General features: G+C 51.7%; 5 protein-coding genes across 5 annotated transcripts; 4 read left to right on the top strand and 1 right to left on the bottom strand.

Moving 5' to 3' along the window:
- Positions 1–3,612: 3,612 nt before the first annotated feature.
- MAA_02572 (Helicase-associated domain protein) lies at positions 3,613–6,164 on the bottom strand (the record flags this gene model as incomplete). The annotated part of the gene is made up of 3 exons (XM_007820570.1): positions 3,613–3,729; positions 3,893–5,762; positions 5,842–6,164. 3 exons carry the CDS (start codon positions 6,162–6,164, stop codon positions 3,613–3,615), a joined length of 2,310 nt encoding a protein of 769 aa, XP_007818761.1.
- A 621-nt stretch (positions 6,165–6,785) lies between these two features.
- MAA_02573 (protein arginine N-methyltransferase) lies at positions 6,786–9,309 on the top strand (the record flags this gene model as incomplete). Its single annotated transcript, XM_007820571.2, has 4 exons — positions 6,786–6,896; positions 6,953–7,562; positions 7,626–9,070; positions 9,130–9,309. The coding sequence occupies 4 exons, from the start codon at positions 6,786–6,788 to the stop codon at positions 9,307–9,309; spliced, it is 2,346 nt and encodes a 781-aa protein (XP_007818762.2).
- Positions 9,310–10,333: 1,024 nt separating this feature from the next.
- Positions 10,334–11,738, top strand: MAA_02574 (alanine-glyoxylate aminotransferase; the record flags this gene model as incomplete). Its single annotated transcript, XM_007820572.1, has 4 exons — positions 10,334–10,422; positions 10,529–11,154; positions 11,220–11,578; positions 11,658–11,738. The coding sequence occupies 4 exons, from the start codon at positions 10,334–10,336 to the stop codon at positions 11,736–11,738; spliced, it is 1,155 nt and encodes a 384-aa protein (XP_007818763.1).
- A 423-nt stretch (positions 11,739–12,161) lies between these two features.
- MAA_02575 (exportin-1) lies at positions 12,162–12,601 on the top strand (the record flags this gene model as incomplete). Its single annotated transcript, XM_007820573.2, has 2 exons — positions 12,162–12,431; positions 12,539–12,601. The coding sequence occupies 2 exons, from the start codon at positions 12,162–12,164 to the stop codon at positions 12,599–12,601; spliced, it is 333 nt and encodes a 110-aa protein (XP_007818764.2).
- Positions 12,602–13,528: 927 nt separating this feature from the next.
- MAA_11084 (uncharacterized protein) lies at positions 13,529–17,468 on the top strand (the record flags this gene model as incomplete). The annotated part of the gene is made up of 9 exons (XM_011413050.1): positions 13,529–13,594; positions 13,703–13,732; positions 13,893–13,965; positions 14,058–14,129; positions 14,226–14,947; positions 15,005–15,770; positions 15,838–16,295; positions 16,376–17,169; positions 17,231–17,468. The coding sequence occupies 9 exons, from the start codon at positions 13,529–13,531 to the stop codon at positions 17,466–17,468; spliced, it is 3,219 nt and encodes a 1,072-aa protein (XP_011411352.1).
- Positions 17,469–18,610: the final 1,142 nt, after the last annotated feature.

Here is an 18,610-nt window from a genome sequence, read left to right on the forward strand (position 1 = left end):
AAAAGGCCCAGTTTCGAAGGCTTAGTTGCCGGGATAGGTGGGCGAGAAGCTTCTCAATCAACGTTGGGCAAGGGAACCGAATCGGAAGTTGGCGATGGCCAGAGCGGGAATGGGCCCTGACCAGCGTCGAACAGCCCCCAACTCGCCAGTACCTATGTACAACCTGGCGTGTACTGGGGGCTTGGGTCAAGAAATCGAAGCTCAAAAAGGTGTTTTCGAGCTAGGGTCCTTGCCAAAACGATACAAGGTGTGGTTGACAAGACACATGTCCCCTGTTAAATCTATCGTGGATTGATTCGAGGCTAGTGTGACACGCGGTGTATGCACATACGTCCATGTGTTTGTAGTACGTAGTACTACATGGGTCAAGGTGGGTTGAACGGCAGTCCTGTCTCTTTGGAATTGAATAGTCGCACCTTGAACTGACGTACCCTCATTCGCAGGTAAACCAACAATACAATGGCGACCTTTGTTGATAGGATTGGAGGGGAGAACTCTACACACCATCACTTCTCCTGACGGCCTTCATGTTGTTCCATCGTCTTGGACTCTTGGCCCTTCCGAAAAGCATTGACTGCTACTCCGTACTCGGAACAGGGATTGCATAACGACAGAAGCGGGTCTTACTAGTGATGTTATCAATCAGCTAGTCTGGCCAAGCAGCACCACACCCTCTCCTTTCTTCACTACGTCCCGTCCATCATGAGAGCGGTCTGATCGTCTCGCATGCCAACAAAGAACACGACGAGATTCATGTGATTCATGTACTCCATAATAGCTGTGCACATGTCCACACCCAAAACAAGAGATGCGATGGTAGTTACACGGCACAGCTTTAGACCCGGAATTGGACGACTCTTTATTAGAACGGGGGGACATGGCCACGAGCCTTTTGTTTGACCCAGCTTGACAGTTGGACCCCTTCGGTAACCGGATGCTTCACGTCAACACCATGAACGACGGCGAAGATACCCACATCTGGGCATGGCATGGACAATTGCCGATGAACTTGAATCGCGAGAAACATCTGTGGCGCTGTCTTTAACGGCAATGCCACACCATGGCGACAATTGGTGGTGGTTTGGGAATTGCTATTGATGCATCACCGCATGTCGGTTTGTCGGTGCGACCACGCGGCGGCTATCTGTTGTGGTTCTGTCATTGAAGAAACAGGTGCCAAAAGCATGTGGCCAGATGCGTTGCAGGCTGGACAGGGGGCGTACAACATGTCAATATCCCAGCCCCATGCAGGCAGCAGTTTACGAAAAGCTGCCAGCAATCTCACTTATACAACAACATTGCCTACCTAGGTCGTGATCCTATTAGTAGGTACTCCGTTCTCGGGCAGCAAGGTGCTGTCTGACAGCATCAGCCACATACAGTTGACTATCGAGGCTAGTATTTTGTGGGATGAGTCCAATAGGTTGGTTGGCGCATTAACTGTGCTTTGCAGGACAAGCAGAGCCAGCTTTGAGGCGCCTGCAGTGCTCCCTCCCACAAGGCTAATTATTCCGTCTTGGGCAGGGGAGAGCCAGACGAAACTGGAGAATGGAGCGCATGTTTTATGCCGCTCGTTTGGCAGAATGACACCCTTCGAATGTACTACATACATTCGGTCTTGTACGGTATTAGTATATGCATCGCCACGGCCCTTGTCGCTGATGCAATACCAAGCCTGTTGGCTCACGCCTACCTAGCCTCGTTTGGTTTGCAAAGAAGACGACAGTTTTACCCTCACCTTGAGAGACGCGAGGTGAGCCCCGAGCTCTGAGCCTTGAGCAGCATGCATTATGCAGTGCTCAAGCCGCCGGGGGTGATGGAAGGCCTTGGATAACAAAACAATTTGGCCTGCTTCTAATAACGGATCAAGGCCGGTCAGGTTGCGTCAAAAGCTGTTGGCCCCATACCGAATGAGTGGCCGTTAGAGACTGAGAGATGTGTGGGTAAGTGAAGGAACAAATGCCATTGGCGCAGTAACCTCCACAGACCTTTTCCTTTCTCTTTGTCTTTTCCTCTGCTCTCTGGTTCGTTTGATCCCTACGTTTGGAGCTTGTCACCCTCATCAACCAACTCTCGTACTGACCCGGGCCGCTGATGACAGATCCATTGATACTTTTTGCGACCACCGGCACTCGTTCCGTAGACCGGATAGCACTCCCCTTATGTACGGGCAACTATTGTGTCTGCTCGTTCTTCTGCCGACATCTGGACCTTCCCGCGGAAGAATCCCCATACATGAGGCTCCACCCGCCTTCATCGCCGCCGCGACGGAAGCTAATTCCGGCACTCGAGCCGGCCCGTTAGTGTCTCATCGTACTCCGTACCTTTTTGGTGTTTGTCTCATCTCATCAATATTTGGTAGCTGACCACCGGCCAAGGGAGCAAGCAAAGTCTGCGCGATAGCTACGCGGAGCAGCAAAGGCCACTTTTTTGCCAACGTGTTAAAGTGAGCTGCTTAACTCTGTGTGGCTCCGTTTCTCTGGTTTTTAGTCTCTCCATTCCCCCCTCTCTCTATTCTGATGTCATCGGCCAATATGCAGCTCGCGGCCGATCATGGTTCGCCTCATCCCAGCGCCCGTTGGTGGCGTTTGTTAACGTTGGGCATCTAATCTGCGATATGTGCGACCAAGTACTACCAGGCTGCATGCAACCTCGATCGCCAAATACTATGTCGAGGCGAGCTCCCAGAAACGGAGAAAAAGAGAAACAAGGACGTACAAAACAAAAGGAAAAAACCCTCCGCAGCGAAACGAAACAAAGGACTGCACAATAGATGCCGGCCGGCACACAGGGGTGGCAGCTGAAGGCTCCAACGGCCCGGCGTTGCGGTGTTGGGTAGAGCGCACAATTACACAACGTGACGCGGTGCAATGCAATGCTTCATTACGGGTTCAACGTGCAGATTACATCTTGCGCCACTTCCGTATGCACACTTTGTCCCAAAGAAGCCAAAGCAATCAACCTCTGCCAAGCCTGTGGACGCTGTTTCCAACGTGTGACAAGAATTGCGCGTCCAATACGGAGTGCCTGGCGGCAAATAGCAACGTGAGCTGACGTCTCCTACATGGCATTATGTACGGCTCGATCCGGCTGCTTGACTTGTGGGGAGAAGCACCCTTGCTCAACACAGTGAGCTAATAGCCACCATCGTCAACGATAGGTGATTCGGACAATCCACCATGTGTGGCTTTTTGATCTTGGGTTGTTTTTTTCTTTCCTTTTTCTCGGAAGCAAGAATGAAGTGCATGTTTTTCTGCCACGGCTCTATTTCTAACGCCTTGTTCCAGGCACATTTTCTATGCGCAGTGTGTCCCCCCGTCTTACCGGATGCTATCTATCTCCCTCCCTAGCTTCTCAAATCGACGAGTAATCGTTCGCTAGATGAAACACCCTCTTCAAAAATCCTTTTCTCTGTCTCTGAAAAAGGAATCCAATCTCACCTTTTGCATGGGCCACGGTTCCCCGGCTTACCGGGTTCTCTCGAAAGACCGGACATTCCCATGCATGTATAATCTGGCGTGGGCAAATATTTTGATTCTTCTGTATGGTGAAATGACACTTGATGTGGAGAAGGAAATTATCGTTGGGCTGTATCAGCCTCCTGTCGAGTCATCATCGCCCAGCTTTCATTGCCTCCTTTCTCCGCTTCTTCTCAGCCGCTCTGGCTAGCGATCTCTTGACGTCTCCCTGCTCAAAGGTATTGAGATCGTAGTAGACAGGGGCAATTTCCTGTCCCAAGGTGGTTGGTAAGTATGATGACAACACGTATTCTTGAGGGGCGTGGCATTGAAAAAAAAAAAAAACCAAGGATCAAGGAGAAGACAGACAGCAGGGGCGAAAGCCAGAGGATGAATTTGAAGACCAACACGCAGGGGCCAAGGATGTCACTTACGAGTAGCCATTCCGGCCTGATGCCCGTACACGTACGGATGTATTGCTTCGACGTGAGCACAAATTCGTTATACAGGACCCAGTCAAACTCGGTGCGTAGCACGGTAGACGGATGGATCAAGACGGCCTGGTCATCCTTGACAGTGCGGTAGACTTTGCCCGAGCTCTCTTTCATGGCAACCTGCATGAAGAAGCCGGCCAGCAGCGCTCTCCGAATATTAGTGTAGTAGTTCTTGTCCTCGAATGGCGTTGAGACGAGCTCCAAGCCGTGAGTCTCCATTATGCGCTTGAGTTGGGCGCGGACGCTGTCTGCACTGCTCAGGTGGCGGAAGGAAAGGAAGTGCTCGTGACACCATTGCTTGAGTTTGTCTGGATCAGAAGTAGCCTGGCCCCTGAAGGCGTGGTAGGCGTTGAGCAGTGTCAGGTGGTCGCCGTCCGGATGGCTAAAGTGCGACTTCATCTCGTCTGCGCGTTTTCGGTTGTTAGCGGGCCGGATAAAGACCTGAGGCACAGACAGAAGAGAGGTGATGCTGAGGATCTCGTTGGAGCAGTAGAACTCGGGGGAGGAAATCAACATGACTGCTAGCGAAGGATCCAAGGGGAACTCTGATGCCAGGCTGCCCAGCGTGGTGAGTTCACCATCGTCGTCCAGACATGCGAGATAGTTGAGTTCCTCGAGGGCTCTCATCATTGTCTCTGGCGCAGGGGGATCCATAAGATCAAAGTGAACCAAATCCTCGACACCGAGCTTCTTCAGCTCCAGGACCGTGTTGGCTAAATTGGATCGTAGAATTTCAGGGTACGTCTGCTGTATGAGCTCCTTCTTAAACGCCTTTTCTGTGTATAATCTGAAGCACTTTCCAGGCTTGGTACGACCAGCACGACCAGCTCGCTGTTGGGCTGAGGCCTTGGAGATGGGCGACACGAGGAGAGACTCGACTCGAATACGAGGGTTGTAAATCTTTTGTTTGCTGAAACCAGGGTCCACGACGTATACAATGCCGTCAATCGTAAGCGAAGTTTCTGCAATGTTGGTAGACACGATGACCTTGCGACCGGGACGGCCGCCCTTTCTCAAAGGAGGCGGGGCCTTCTCGAAGATCTTCTGTTGCTGATGTGGCGGCAGGGTGCCGTACAATGGGTACACCACAAGAGGCCCCGCGTCCACCTCTCTCTGTAATTCATCGGCTTCCAGGCTGATTTTGCGACAGGCATCTTCAATTTCATCTTCACCGGTTAAGAAGAGGAGAATATCGCCGTCGCCTTCTGACGCATGAATTTGCAAAACGGTTCGAATGGCAGCCTCGACGTAATCCTTCTCCGGCTCGGGGGTGTAGAATATCTCGACGGGGTGTGTCCTACCAGGGACGGCCAGCAGGGGAGCGTCGTTGAAGTATTTCTGGAACTTTTGCGCATCAAGCGTGGCAGACATGACAATGATCTTCAGGTCCGGTCGACGGCTGGCGATCTGCTTCAGCAGGGCCATGAGAATATCGGTGGCAAGAGTACGCTCGTGGGCTTCGTCGAGAATGATACAGCTGTAGCGAGACATGTCGTGGTCGTGCATCGCTTCACGCAGAAGCATACCGTCCGTCATGTACTTGAGCATAGTTTTGGGGCTTGAGCAGTCATCGAAACGGACGCTGTAACCGACTTCCTCGCCGAGGGTGACGTCCATTTCGTCGGCGACACGCTGTGCGACGGACGTGGCGGCCACTCGACGAGGCTGGGTACAAGCAATGAGTTTGCCGGTGACCTTGGGTAACTCGTCGTATACAACGTATTGCGGGATCTGGGTTGTTTTGCCAGAACCAGTCTCACCGACAAACACGAGAATTTGGGTCGATTGGTATTTTTCGAGAAATTCTTGCCTACGGTAATGAAGTTAGAGCCTGTACTTTATGTACACAAAAAAAAGAAGTTGAGCGGATTGGAGAAGGATCTGCGTACCTTTGCTTGTGGACTGGCAAATCCCGGCGAGTTTCGAGAATCCTGAAGTATTGCTGAGAATGGGGTTTTCCCGTAAAGGGGTTGATGGCAGAATCTTCCGCCTTGGAGGCCTGGGCAGCAGTGGTTTGGCGACGCTTCATGCCTTCCAAGGCCGAACCTGGCGGTGCTTCATCGCCGCCATAGCCATTGCTCTCCTGGTCCATGTGGGCGAGATACGGGTTGTAGGTGCCCTCGCGATCGCCTTTCTTAGACTTTTTCCTAGAAGTCTCGTCTATGTCGGCGCTTGCCCGTTTGTTAGCCTTGGGTTCGCTGAAATCGGACATTTTGACAACGATGTTGGTCTGTGGAGCGGCCAGCCAAGGCTGAGGACGTCAAAAAGCGGTTTGTTTAGTCTCGAAAATTTTGGCGGGACAGCAGGCAGGATCTTATCGATAAGGACACAGGTGCAAACTACAGTGCATGAAGCTTGGACATGGTGCTTTCGCACTGTAGCGGTGTCAGCCAAGGAAACTTTTTTGCACCTAGTGTTGGTAAAAATCGCAAGTTTCATCTTCAAAATAACACGCTCTTCAATGTTTGCGAGCTTGCGGTTCGAATCAAGTTAGTACAGCTTGGATGTCATGATAGGCTCACCATCACTCTCTTAAGCCGTATGTGCGGCGCACACTGTGCGTAAGCCCAGACAATCCCATGAAAAAGTGGCATGCTGTTATGTGCCCTCGACCGCCCACTTCTAACTGCCTGTTGATCCTGCATCTCTCGAGGAAAGGTAAATAGACCTCCCTAGGGCGCTCTTCAAGATCGGGCGGTCCCAAAGGCAGAAGGTTGTAAGACTTGGCACTCGACAGGTTGGCGATTCAATTAATTGAGAGCCTCCCCTTATGTGAAGCCTGAGCTCGGTGGCCTCAATCAGCAGCATGTCATTTGGAGCAGCTGACATGACAATGTCGGACTCTTTCGGGGCTCAGGCGCCGCCTTTTCACATTGGAAAGCATGATTCCAAGAGAGCTGTGCCACTGACGGACTTGCAATATGGATACTTGCTTAATCAAGGTGTAAGTGTGACAGATTTTACCATTGCGCAATCTATGTTGGCTGACACTTGGAAAAGATCAATTTTGCTACCACACCCGTCACAAATGATCACTTCAGGTCCAGGGTTTTCAAAATAGTTTCCGACCATCTCAAATTGTTGGCGGAAAGCAACGAAGAGTCGACGAGCACGGTGACAGGGTCACGAGCCGACCCGATTATCCCACCTCTGACACCAGACGATACTGGTTTGTTTCCCTCGCCTACCGTCAACACGTATACAGCTTATATTAGCCCGTGGATCGACTTGTGCTCAAACAATCCATTGATTGCTAGTATCTCGCGACAAGTGCTGAACCTCGAAATCAACTATGCCAACTTCTGCGGGGTGAGGAGTATCATCATCGCTGGACCATCTCGCGATGCCTCTCAAAACGGTGGAAACCAGGCTTTGGCGCAGTACTCTCGTGCCGTGCTGGAGGCCCTTACCATTGGCAGTGCCCTGACAATTTTGGTCCACATGCCAATGTATCAGGAACCGACAACTGGGCAGGAGACTGAGACTCTGTCGTCGCTTGAGGAGAAAACACCTGCATCACCGGGAAGCAAGGAGATTGATCTTTTTGCGGCGTGGGCTTCTTGGCACCATGTTCGATCAATCTGCAATTATAATCTCCGATTATTCGTGGGTATGTTTAGCAGCCATTTTGTGAGCCAATGCTAGAAGCAGACGGCTAATAATGCCAATCTAGCTCTCCAAGTTCCCAGAATGATGCCCGAGAAAGACTTGCAAACAAGATGGTTTGCGGAGCCCCTGCACTATTTGACCATCGGTCCAGAAGTCTTCCAAAAGAACAAAAGTGGCTTTCCTTCTCTGTCAAAGCACCACCAGGAAATGATCTTCAGCTACATGAAACTAAAGGCCTCACCCTGGATTCTGCTGTGCGACGTCGGCCCTGACGCATCAAAGTTCAAGACGAATGACCCATCAATCCTTTCGGTAGCTAACAGGCCAGAAATGACAGAAGACGACTTTCCCAGCCTAGCAGATGCTGCTGGCATGTCGACCAACCAGACCAGCCGCCCAGGTGTTGACGCACACATGGCATACTTGCAATGGCTGGAGTCTCAACAACCTCCTTTGACGGTTCTGGACTCACCAACTTTGACAAGTTTCCAGGATTGGTTGCAATCTCCACTTCAACCGTTATCAGATAACTTGGAATCAGCTACGTACGAAGTATTCGAAGGAGACCCAGTAAAATACGACCAGTATGAAGCAGCTGTCATTGAAGCACTGTCCGAATGGAAGGAACTCGACCTGCCTACCTCCAAGGAAGGTGTCGTTGTCATCGCAGTAGCCGGATCTGGAAGAGGACCCTTGGTTACGCGCGCGTTGAAGGCGGCAGAGTACACCGGCGTGAAAGTGGAAGTTTGGGCCGTAGAGAAGAATCCAAACGCCTATGTTTACCTCTTACGCCAGAACCACATGCTCTGGGGCGGAAAAGTCAACGTCATCAAGACTGACATGCGGGCTTGGAAAGGCCCCGTTGTGTCCCAATCTTCAGGCGGCCCTGTCTACGGCAAAGTGGATATTTTGATTTCCGAACTCCTTGGATCATTTGGCGATAATGAACTTTCGCCCGAGTGCCTGGATGGCATCCAGCACGTTCTTGCTAAACCGCACGGCATCTCCATTCCTCATTCTTACACGGCGCACATGAGTCCCATTTCTACGCCAAAAGTATACGGGGACATATTGGCACGGTCTGCTACTGAACCCACGGCCTTCAACACCCCTTGGGTCGTAAGGCTCTACGCCCTCGACTTCGTCTGCCAAAGGGTCCCTGGACATGCGCGATTCCAACAAGCATGGGAATTCTCTCACCCTATCCCGGAATCGACCCTGACCAACATTGATGCCCGGCGCTCCGGTGGGATTATGGGTGGCGGGGGCGGAAGCATGGCCGGGGCAGCGGGTGCAAATGACCACAACTCTCGATACTGCCATGTTACCTTTGTGTGTCGTTCACAGGGCGTCACACACGGCCTGGCAGGATACTTTGAATCTACGCTGTACGAGTCCAGGCTCGAGAGTCAGAAGGGGGAAAAGGTAGAGATCAGCACGCACCCTGAGAGGATTGACCAGAAGAGCAAGGATATGATTTCCTGGTTCCCCATCTTCTTCCCTCTCAAAGTGAGCTCATCCGGTCCCTGGTTGGTAAATGCAGCAGAAACTGACTAGTGGTGATATAGGAGCCGATATCGTTCCCCGCCGACACAGAACTCGAAGTAAGCATGTGGCGACAAACAGACGACACAAAAGTGTGGTACGAGTGGCTCGTAGAAGCGTGGACGTGGGTGGGTGAATCATCACGCATCAAGGTGGGATCTTCGGGGCTTTGCAGTAGCCGCAAGGTTGCCTGCCTGATGTAGATGTCCCAGGGACCTATTTTGGATTATACAAAGATTGGGTCGGTTGGGATGAAACGGAAGGGGGATCACGATTGGTAGCGCTACGGTAGGGTTTGGGCTCAAAGAGTAGTGAAATAGAGTCACCTCACTTTGCTTGCCCCGAGGGCTATGCGAAGCTCCATAGTCGGCCAGGTCTCAGAGTAACGGTGATGGTGATGTACAATGCGAGGCAAGCCGATTTTAAGCGGAAAGTACTGTCGAATGTTGCTAATCAGCCAAGAACTAGGCACCACGGTACCTGCACCGAGGAGCATTGAGAGGCCGACTGGTGTTTGAGAAGAAACAGGCTACTCTGTTTGATGCATCAAGGCACTTGGTAAGTAGTGATGCGTTCTACGGAGTACCTGGTGTGTGCTATTGACCTGACGCCGGAAAACGCCGGGTGCCCGTCCGCGCTCCTCTGCGCCCATCTTCACATGGGCTCAGCTGCCGCATCAGGCGGAAGGCGGCGGCGGCCAGCGCTCTGGTTGGCCCGGTACCGGCACCGTAGCCGACAGGGACGCCTCGCGGCCCTCGACCACCTGGTTTCTCTTCTTTCTGGTTCCGTTGACGGAGACTGCATAAGAGCTAGACACCCTCCTGCGGCTTTGTAGAGCCGTGATTGGAGCAGACAGCTGCCTTTTGTTTGAAATATCCGGGTGCAATTGAGCATTGCATTCCGGAGTGGTTCAAGCGCCTCGTTCCGAAGGGCTCGCATACGGCCTGGCCCCTCGGCGCCATGCGTCTCCCACTCTTGAGAGCCCCGGCTTCCACCCGACCGCTGGAGAGGACCTTGACATTAGCGCATGTGGCCGGTCTGCCCCGCCAAAGCCTCTATTACCCCTCCATTTCTTCAACAAGCTCCAGCACCAGGTCTGGTCCGAGGGCGTATTCTACTTCTTTACATCGACATCCTCGACCATTGTTCCAAGCTTCAGCCAGACGACGAGCCCAATCCGAATCCCATCCTACATCGAGTGCTTGTCGCCTTCAACAAGTCGCCAAAATGTGTTCCCAAGCTGCTCATCCTGCTTTGATGATTCCCGGACCCATCGAGTTCGACGATGCCGTGCTCCAGTCCATGGCTCACTACAGGTACGTCCTACCAAATGAAATACGTGACCCATGGGCGACGAGAACAACCGTGGGGGTTTAGACGCTTGTGTCCAGTTGCTGACTGTTTGCCATTACAATTCGGCAGCGAGTCCCACGTTGGTCCCGGCTTTGTCTCGACCTTTGGTGATACTCTCTCCATGCTGAGGAAGCTCTTCCAGACCACCAATCCAGCTTCACAGCCTTTCGTTATCAATGGCTCTGGTACTCTGGGCTGGGACATGGTCGCTGTCAACTTGGTTGAGCCTGGTGAGAATGCTCTGGTCCTGAGCACCGGCTACTTCGGAGACGGATTCGCCGACTGCCTCACTGCCTATGGCGCCAATGTAACCAAGATTACCGGGCCTGTGGGCAGCCGACCTCAGCCTGATGAGATTGAGAAGGCTCTCAAGGAAAAGAAGTACAAGATCATCACCGCCACCCACGTTGATACCTCGACTGGTGTCCTGTTCGACCTCAAGAGCCTTAGCGATGTTGTCAAGCGCGTCTCCCCTGAGACTCTTATCATTGCCGACGGTGTCTGCAGCGTTGCTTGCGAGGAAATTGCATTCGATGACTGGGGTTTGGATGGTGTTGTTACTGCTGGTCAGAAGGCTATTGGTTGCCCTACCGGATTGCACATCTCCATGTTCAGCGGCCGTGCCATTGATGTGGTCCACAACCGCAAGACAGAGCCCGCCACTTATTTTGCTTCTATGAAGAGATGGATCCCTAGTAAGAAGCCGCCGTGATATACTTGATACCTGACCGCTGGTAATAGCTGACCTCGGGTGTGACAGTCATGCAAAACTATGAGGCAAAGAAGCCTTCGTACTTCTCCACTCCTTCACCGCAGCTCATCCACGCCCTGAACACTGCCGTCAGCCAGATTCTGGTCCGCCCCTTGTCAGAGCGATTCCAGAGACACATCGAGGTCTCCAACAAGGTCAAGAAGGCTGTTGCTGACCTTGGCCTAAAGGTTGTCGCAGCCAAGCCCGAGGACCAGGCTCATGCCATGACTGCCATTTATCTGCCAGATGGTGTCAGCATTCCCGATGTCCTGCCCAAGCTGTTGAATAAAGGCATCATCTTCGCCGGTGGGCTGCATAAGGAGATTGGCACTAAGTATATTCGATTTGGACACATGGGGCCCTCAGCTGTAAGCCACCCTTTCCCTCGGCTAGATTATATGGTTTATATTCTAGCAAAACAGTGTGCTAAGTTGCGCTTCTTTACAGATGGACCCCAAGCGAAACGATATTGACAATGCTCTCAAGGCTCTGAAGGAGTCTTTGGCCGAGTCTGGCTACAAGGCATAATAAGGGATGTTGGAGTCACTGTACGCTGAGAAAGAACCTGTTTTGAATCAAACTAGAATGAGGCTCTCAAGGCAGAGCACGCTTTCTTGTAGAAGAAGTATTTGAGCGAATATATCCTATCTCTAATATTTATCGTCGAAAGGCAAACCTGGACAGAGACATGGCAAGCGGGAACAGTAAAAGCCAGCATTCTGATTATTATGAGAAAGCTACAAACGCGCAGCCGGCGATATATTTTTTATTTGGCTTGTGATGGAATTGAGGGCGTGTACGGGGATGTTGTGCGTGACTATCTGTGACTGTTCATTTAGGGACCACTTGGTCATTATCACCGCGGCTTTGCTGGGAGTGATTGGTGAGACATGGTTAATTTGCGTTTCGGATTTTTCGGGGAGACTACAGGTTCAGCCGGAGCGAATGAACATGGTCATCACATCGGGTGGTGGTGTGACAACCCGGGCACAAAGCAGGTCTGAGGGAACGATTCAACGGCACACCAAGCAGGACCAAGGTACCGAGTACATGAACCCGCAGCGTCATAGCGAAGCACTTCACCGACAGTTGCAGCTTTCGGGTGCCCCACGTCGTGGCGGCAAGCTCAGCAAGAAAGGTATCTGCTACAAGACCTCAAACAGCCGCCGGCGGACCAGCCACAACCTGCCCGCCCCTCCCGGCGTTGGTCAGCGCCACATTGTGAGCTTTTGGTGGGCACGGCTCAATCACAGAGGCAGCCGAGGCGGACAGGAGGGGCAAATACGGGTAAAGAGGGGAGGAGGGATCGAGATGCTGACAAAAGCTAGTTGCAATTCACGCAACAGAAGCTACACCGGCGTCAGCAGGTTGATGGACCGATGGGCAAGTAGTAATTGGCTGCGGGGGACGGTGAATTGGCATTTACACGTTCGTCTCCAGCTAGGCGCAGGCACACTTGGTCCGGTGGTTGTGTCCGAGGGAGATGTCTTTGGAGCTTGAGAATGCGGCATCTAAAAGCCCCGGTCCTTGACCCCACCTGACGGAGCAACTGGAACATTCACGGTATTTGACATGACGTTGCGTGGCGATGTGAAAGGTAGCTGAGCGGCAGGCTACGTAGGCTGGACATTGATCTGGAACACCAGACACCACATACCCGCCTTAGGTACTAAGTAAGTACCTATTAGTAGGCACCTAGTTCGGCGCTTGAGTATTGACCGTTGACGGTCGAGCACGTTGGCGGACATGGACTTGACCTGTGCAGTTGACAGTTGACGTCTAAGCACCAGTTCAGCTCCTCTTTAGGCAAACGAGTGCTGTGGCTTGTCCCGACACGCCAAACAGGAACGAAAACCACCCCACCTTTGGCCACTGGACCACCTGGATCTAGGCATTCAAGCGCTGTCATGGAGCAATTGACCGCTGCTCAAGTCTGGTCAACTGGTGTTTTTGGTGCTTCGCCTGGCTGGGGCTCAGCTGCCCGAGTGCACCATGTCCACTTCCACGTCCATGTCCGTGTCAGTGTCATTTTTCTTTTCACCTCTCCGCCGTCTGCCCAGCCGCCACCAACCACATCACACGCAGAGCAAGCTTCTTCCACTCCCACCCCCATCACACACGACCTTCTTTTCTATATTCGCGATCCTCCTCCCGAATATTCCCCTGCCGGAGCATCACACAGCTTTGACGCGCCGCACTTCTCTTTTTTGTTTCATCTTGCGCGCTGCCTAGGTTTCGCATCCGTCGAGCAACTTCTGCAGGCTTCCCCCGCCCTTGGTTTCGTTTCCCCTCGTTGCTAGCCTCGTCTTGCTCAGGCCATGGCTGTCACAATCGAAGAGCTCGACACCACGGTCCGCACCTTTTACGAAGGTCGCGGGGACCAGGTATGTGGACAACACCCCTCTCCGGCTTCAACTTTTCACACAAAAGAGTGTCATTTCAAATCTTTGGGATGTGCTGACTGACTGCGGACTGCTTGTTCCACACCGTAGCAAAAAGCCGCCCAAGCCGCGTTGAACCAGGTAAATATTCCCCCCAGCTGTGCTGGAATGGCAACCGACAAAGGCCTCCGAGACGAATTGAAATTGCATCAAAAATACGCTCTTTGCCTTTAAGGAGCTTGATTTCGCCTAAAAATAAGGAAAAAAAGAAGAAAACATGCATGGCTAACTATGCTAGTAGTTCAAAGAAGATCCCGATGCTTGGCTTATGGTAGACAAGATCCTTTCGACCGCGCAATACCCCCAGACAAAATGTACGCTGGAACAACATCACTTGATGGCTATTATGGCGAAAATCCCCGGTTCACTATCGACGGTACACGAGACGCTAACTTTTTCCCTCAAGACTTGGGCTTACAGGTTCTCGACAATGTCATTATGACGAGGTGGAAGGTGTTGCCTCGCGACCAGTGCCAAGGTCTGTCGCTTTTCCATTATTCGGCCTTTTTTTTCTCTCTTTTACTTGCAGTTCATTATTATGATGATTCGTTTTGCAGCTGACCTCGTCATCTAGGCATCCGAAATTTCATTGTCCAATTCATCATCCAGTGCTCTAGCTCTGAAGATGCCCTGAAGTCAAACAAAACCCTGCTCAACAAGCTGAATCTCGTTCTCATTTCTGTGCTCAAGCAGGAGTGGCCTCACAACTGGCCCACCTTCATAAACGAAATCATTTCGTCTTGCCACGCGAACCTGTCCATTTGCGAGAACAACATGATCATCCTGCGATTACTTTCAGAAGAAGTGTTTGACTACTCGGCAGAGCAGATGACTTCCACAAAGACGAGAAATCTCAAGCAGACTATGTGCGCCGAGTTTTCACAGATTTTCCAGCTTTGCCAAGAAGTCCTTACAACTGCAGACCAGCCCAGCTTGGTTCACGCCACCCTCGAGACGTTGCTGCGATTTTGCAACTGGATTCCTCTAGGCTACATTTTCGAGACCAACCTCATCGAAACCCTGCGCACACGATTTCTGTCCGTACCCGAGTTCCGAAACATTACTCTTCAGTGCCTGACGGAAATTGGTGGCCTGCAAACCGGCGGCGCTGGTCAATCGAACTCGTATGACGAGCAACTGGTCAAGATGTTCACAGAGGTCTTGACGACAATTGCGGACATCATCCCCGTCTCACTGGACTTGAAGGCGACTTACCCTACGAGCAACTCAAGGGACCAAGAGTTTGTTCAGAATTTGGCCTTGTTTCTCTGCAACTTTTTTGGAACCCACCTGAACGTAAGTTACAAGTGTAGTCGAATAGGTATTCGTGCACTGCGTCCTAACCATTTGTAGCTCATCGAAAACCTTCCGAATCGAGACTACCTGATGCACGGACACTACTACTTGATCCGGATATCGCAGATTGACGACCGCGAGATTTTCAAAATTTGCCTGGATTACTGGCTGAAGCTGGTCCAGGAATTGTACGAGGAGATGCAGCAGCTTCCAATCACGGATCTCAACCCGCTCATGGCTGTGGGAGGCATGTCTGGCAGTGGTGCCCCGAACCCTACGCTCTTGATGAACTATCCACTTCGAAAACACAAATACAACGAGGTCCTATCAAATCTGCGAGTTGTCATGATTGAGAGAATGGTCAGGCCTGAGGAAGTTCTCATCGTTGAAAACGACGAAGGGGAGATTGTCCGAGAGTTTGTCAAGGAAAGCGACACAGTCCAGCTGTATAAGACTATCAGAGAATGTCTGGTTTACCTGACGCACTTGGACGTGGTGGACACGGAGAATATCATGACTGAAAAGCTGGCCCGCCAGGTTGACGGTTCTGAGTGGTCGTGGCACAACTGCAATGTCCTGTGTTGGGCCATTGGGTCCATCTCCCTAGCCATGAACGAGGAAACCGAGAAGCGGTTCTTAGTCACAGTTATCAAGGACCTTTTGGGGCTCACAGAGATGAAGCGCGGAAAAGACAACAAGGCGGTCGTCGCCAGCAACATTATGTATATCGTGGGCCAGTACCCTCGATTCTTGAAAGCGCACTGGAAGTTCCTTAAGACGGTTGTCAACAAGCTGTTTGAGTTTATGCACGAGTCTCACGAGGGTAAGCCCCCCAAACCCGCAATGACAGCCATCTGAACAAGACTAGCATGCTAACTTTATTCTCCCAGGTGTGCAAGACATGGCCTGCGATACCTTCATCAAGATCGCCAGACAGTGCCGAAGACATTTTGTGGCCCTCCAGCCTAGTGAGCAGGAGCCATTCATTGAGGAGATCGTTAGGAACATGGGCAAGATTACGTGTGATTTGACACCGCAGCAGGTCCACACCTTTTACGAAGCGTGTGGTTACATGGTTGCCGCCCAGGGCAACAAGCACCAGCAGGAGCGGCTCTTGGCAGATTTGATGAATATCCCCAACGCTGCGTGGGACGAGATCATTAAGCAAGCCACTGTTAACCCTTCAATCTTGCAAGATGCAGAGACCATCAAAGTCATTGGCAATATCATGAAGACCAATGTTTCTGCCTGTAGCTCAATTGGGCCGTACTTTTACCCTCAGATTGGACGAATTTACCACGACATGCTGGAGATGTATCGCGCCACTAGCGGTCTCATCTCAGAGGCTGTGGCTCGAGATGGCAAGTCAAACATGCATGCATGGATGATTAATACTTTGCAACACGACTAACCTTTGAACTAGGTGAGCTGGCGACGAAAATGCCCCGAGTCCGCGGCCTGAGAACCATCAAGAAGGAGATCCTCAAGCTTGTTGAGATTTACGTCGAAAAGGCCGAAGACCTGCAGGCTGTTCGTGCTCAAATGGTTCCTCCTTTACTCGACTGTGTGCTCGTCGATTACAACCGAAATGTTGCGGGGGCTCGTGACGCCGAAGTGTTGAAGGCCATGTCCACCATCATCACCAAGCTCTCTGCTCTGATGGAGGACCAGGTTCCAACAATCATGGAAAATGTCTTCGAATGCACTTTGGAAATGATCAACAAGGACTTCTCCGAGTTCCCTGAGCATCGAGTCGAGTTCTTCAATCTCCTTCGAGCCATCAATTTGCACTGCTTCCCTGCCTTGTTGAAGCTGGATAACAACCAGTTCAAATTTGTTATTGACTCTTGCTCCTGGGCTTTCAAGCACGACAACCGAGATGTCGAGGCTGCTGGTCTGAACATGTGTCTTGAACTGATCAACAACATTGCTGAAAAGACTGACGTTGCTACCGCGAATGCCTTCTTCCAGCGCTTCTTCATGACCATCCTGCAGGATGTTTTGTTTGTCGTGACTGACAATGACCACAAGGCTGGATTTAAGACTCAGTCCATGTTGCTGATGAAGCTCTTCTACTATATCCACCCCGCCGATGGCACGCAGCCAAAGATTCAAGGGCCAATCTATACCCCCGATCAAGCGCAAGCCGGAACTAGCAACAAGGAGTATCTCGGCAACTCAGTAGCAGCCTTACTGCGAAATGCCTTCCCAAACCTGCAAGCGTATGTACTGATTGATGCACGGAATCTCGTGGGGTCGGTCAAATTGCTAACATGTTGATAGCGCCCAAGTGACAAGCTTCGTGGAGGGACTCTTCTCATTCAACACGACGTACGATAAGTTCCGTCTGAATCTTAGAGATTTCCTCATTTCTCTCAAGGAGTTTGCCGGCGACAATGCAGAGCTCTTTGTGGTTGAGAAGGAGCAACGCGAAGCCGACGCAAAAGCTGCAGACATGGAGAGGCGACAAAAGGTCGGCGGTCTGCTGAAGCCCTCCGAGCTCGAGGACGAAGAGCTCTGACTTAATGAAGAGCTGAGAAGTGAGTTTGCGCCAACTAAGGAGGGAAAGCCGGCCATCCCAGACAACAGCGAGAACCGGGATGGGAACGGGGATGGTTGGGAGTTTTACGGCTTGTAAGTCCTTGCCTAGCATGATGGCTAGAGCGATTGGTTGCTCCTCTGCTGTGGCTGGGCTGCTTGCAAGAACATTTCTTTTTACCGTAGTGATACCAAAATTTAGATGTGTCACAGGACGACATAGGCAGCTTGTCTAGGTTACGTTTCTATTAACGACGCAGCAGGAATGATGATGAAGTTTGATGTTCAAAGATTAATCTCAACTGCCTTCCCCCCAGCCTTGAGGAGACGAACGCGAAAAAGTCTGGAGTTGGGTTGGGGGGGGGAGGGGGCTTATCCTCAGACGAGAAAGTTGTTTTGACAAGGACAGGCCAAGATGTGAGGGTGAAACGAGGATATGTGGTAGCCGTACAAAATATCGGAGGGCGAGTTAAATGACGAGGGGACGAGTTGCGGGGATTGGTGAAGGCGTGATAGATGATGATGACTGCCTAGGAATAACTAGGTAGCTAGTTTCTTAAAAGACGTAGGTGAAACCTGTTACAGCATGGAAGCAGGAGTGGCATGTGTGGTTCCGCAACTTGTGTTGATTATATACGTCGGTGTGTAAGGACTACAATTGATAGTCTCGTGTCCTGAGAGAATATGCATGCACGTGTGTGCGGCAAGTTATTCCCGATAAAGACTACCTGCACCTCGGGAAGAACCACGTCGCTTTCCCTCAGATCCCCGCAGGTCCTTGACGTTTGCTAGCTGCGTTTGTGTGTGTTGTAGTATCGGCAAGCCAGCCCCCGCCTGGCCCATTGGCACCCGGGCCGACAGACTCTCGCCTCCGTGGCCTCCGCCGCCGCTTCGGTGTGGGGGGGCCGGGGCGTCTTTTTCGGCTTAGCCCCGCCTCGGTGCGCGGCGCTGCCCCTTTGAGGATGGCCCCGCCGAAGCCGGCGTTCTCTTGTGGGGAATCGGGGATGGGGGACGAAAGGGCACGTGCGGATGGCGAGGGTTATGAGGGCGATGGGGAAATTTTTATTTTTATTTACTTTTGGGCTTGAGATGCTGGGTGTTTGGTTATGTTTTTTTTTTGGGGGT

This window comes from Metarhizium robertsii (genome assembly GCF_000187425.2).
Source record: "Metarhizium robertsii ARSEF 23 chromosome Unknown MAA_Scf_4, whole genome shotgun sequence".
NCBI classification, from domain to species: domain Eukaryota; kingdom Fungi; phylum Ascomycota; class Sordariomycetes; order Hypocreales; family Clavicipitaceae; genus Metarhizium; species Metarhizium robertsii.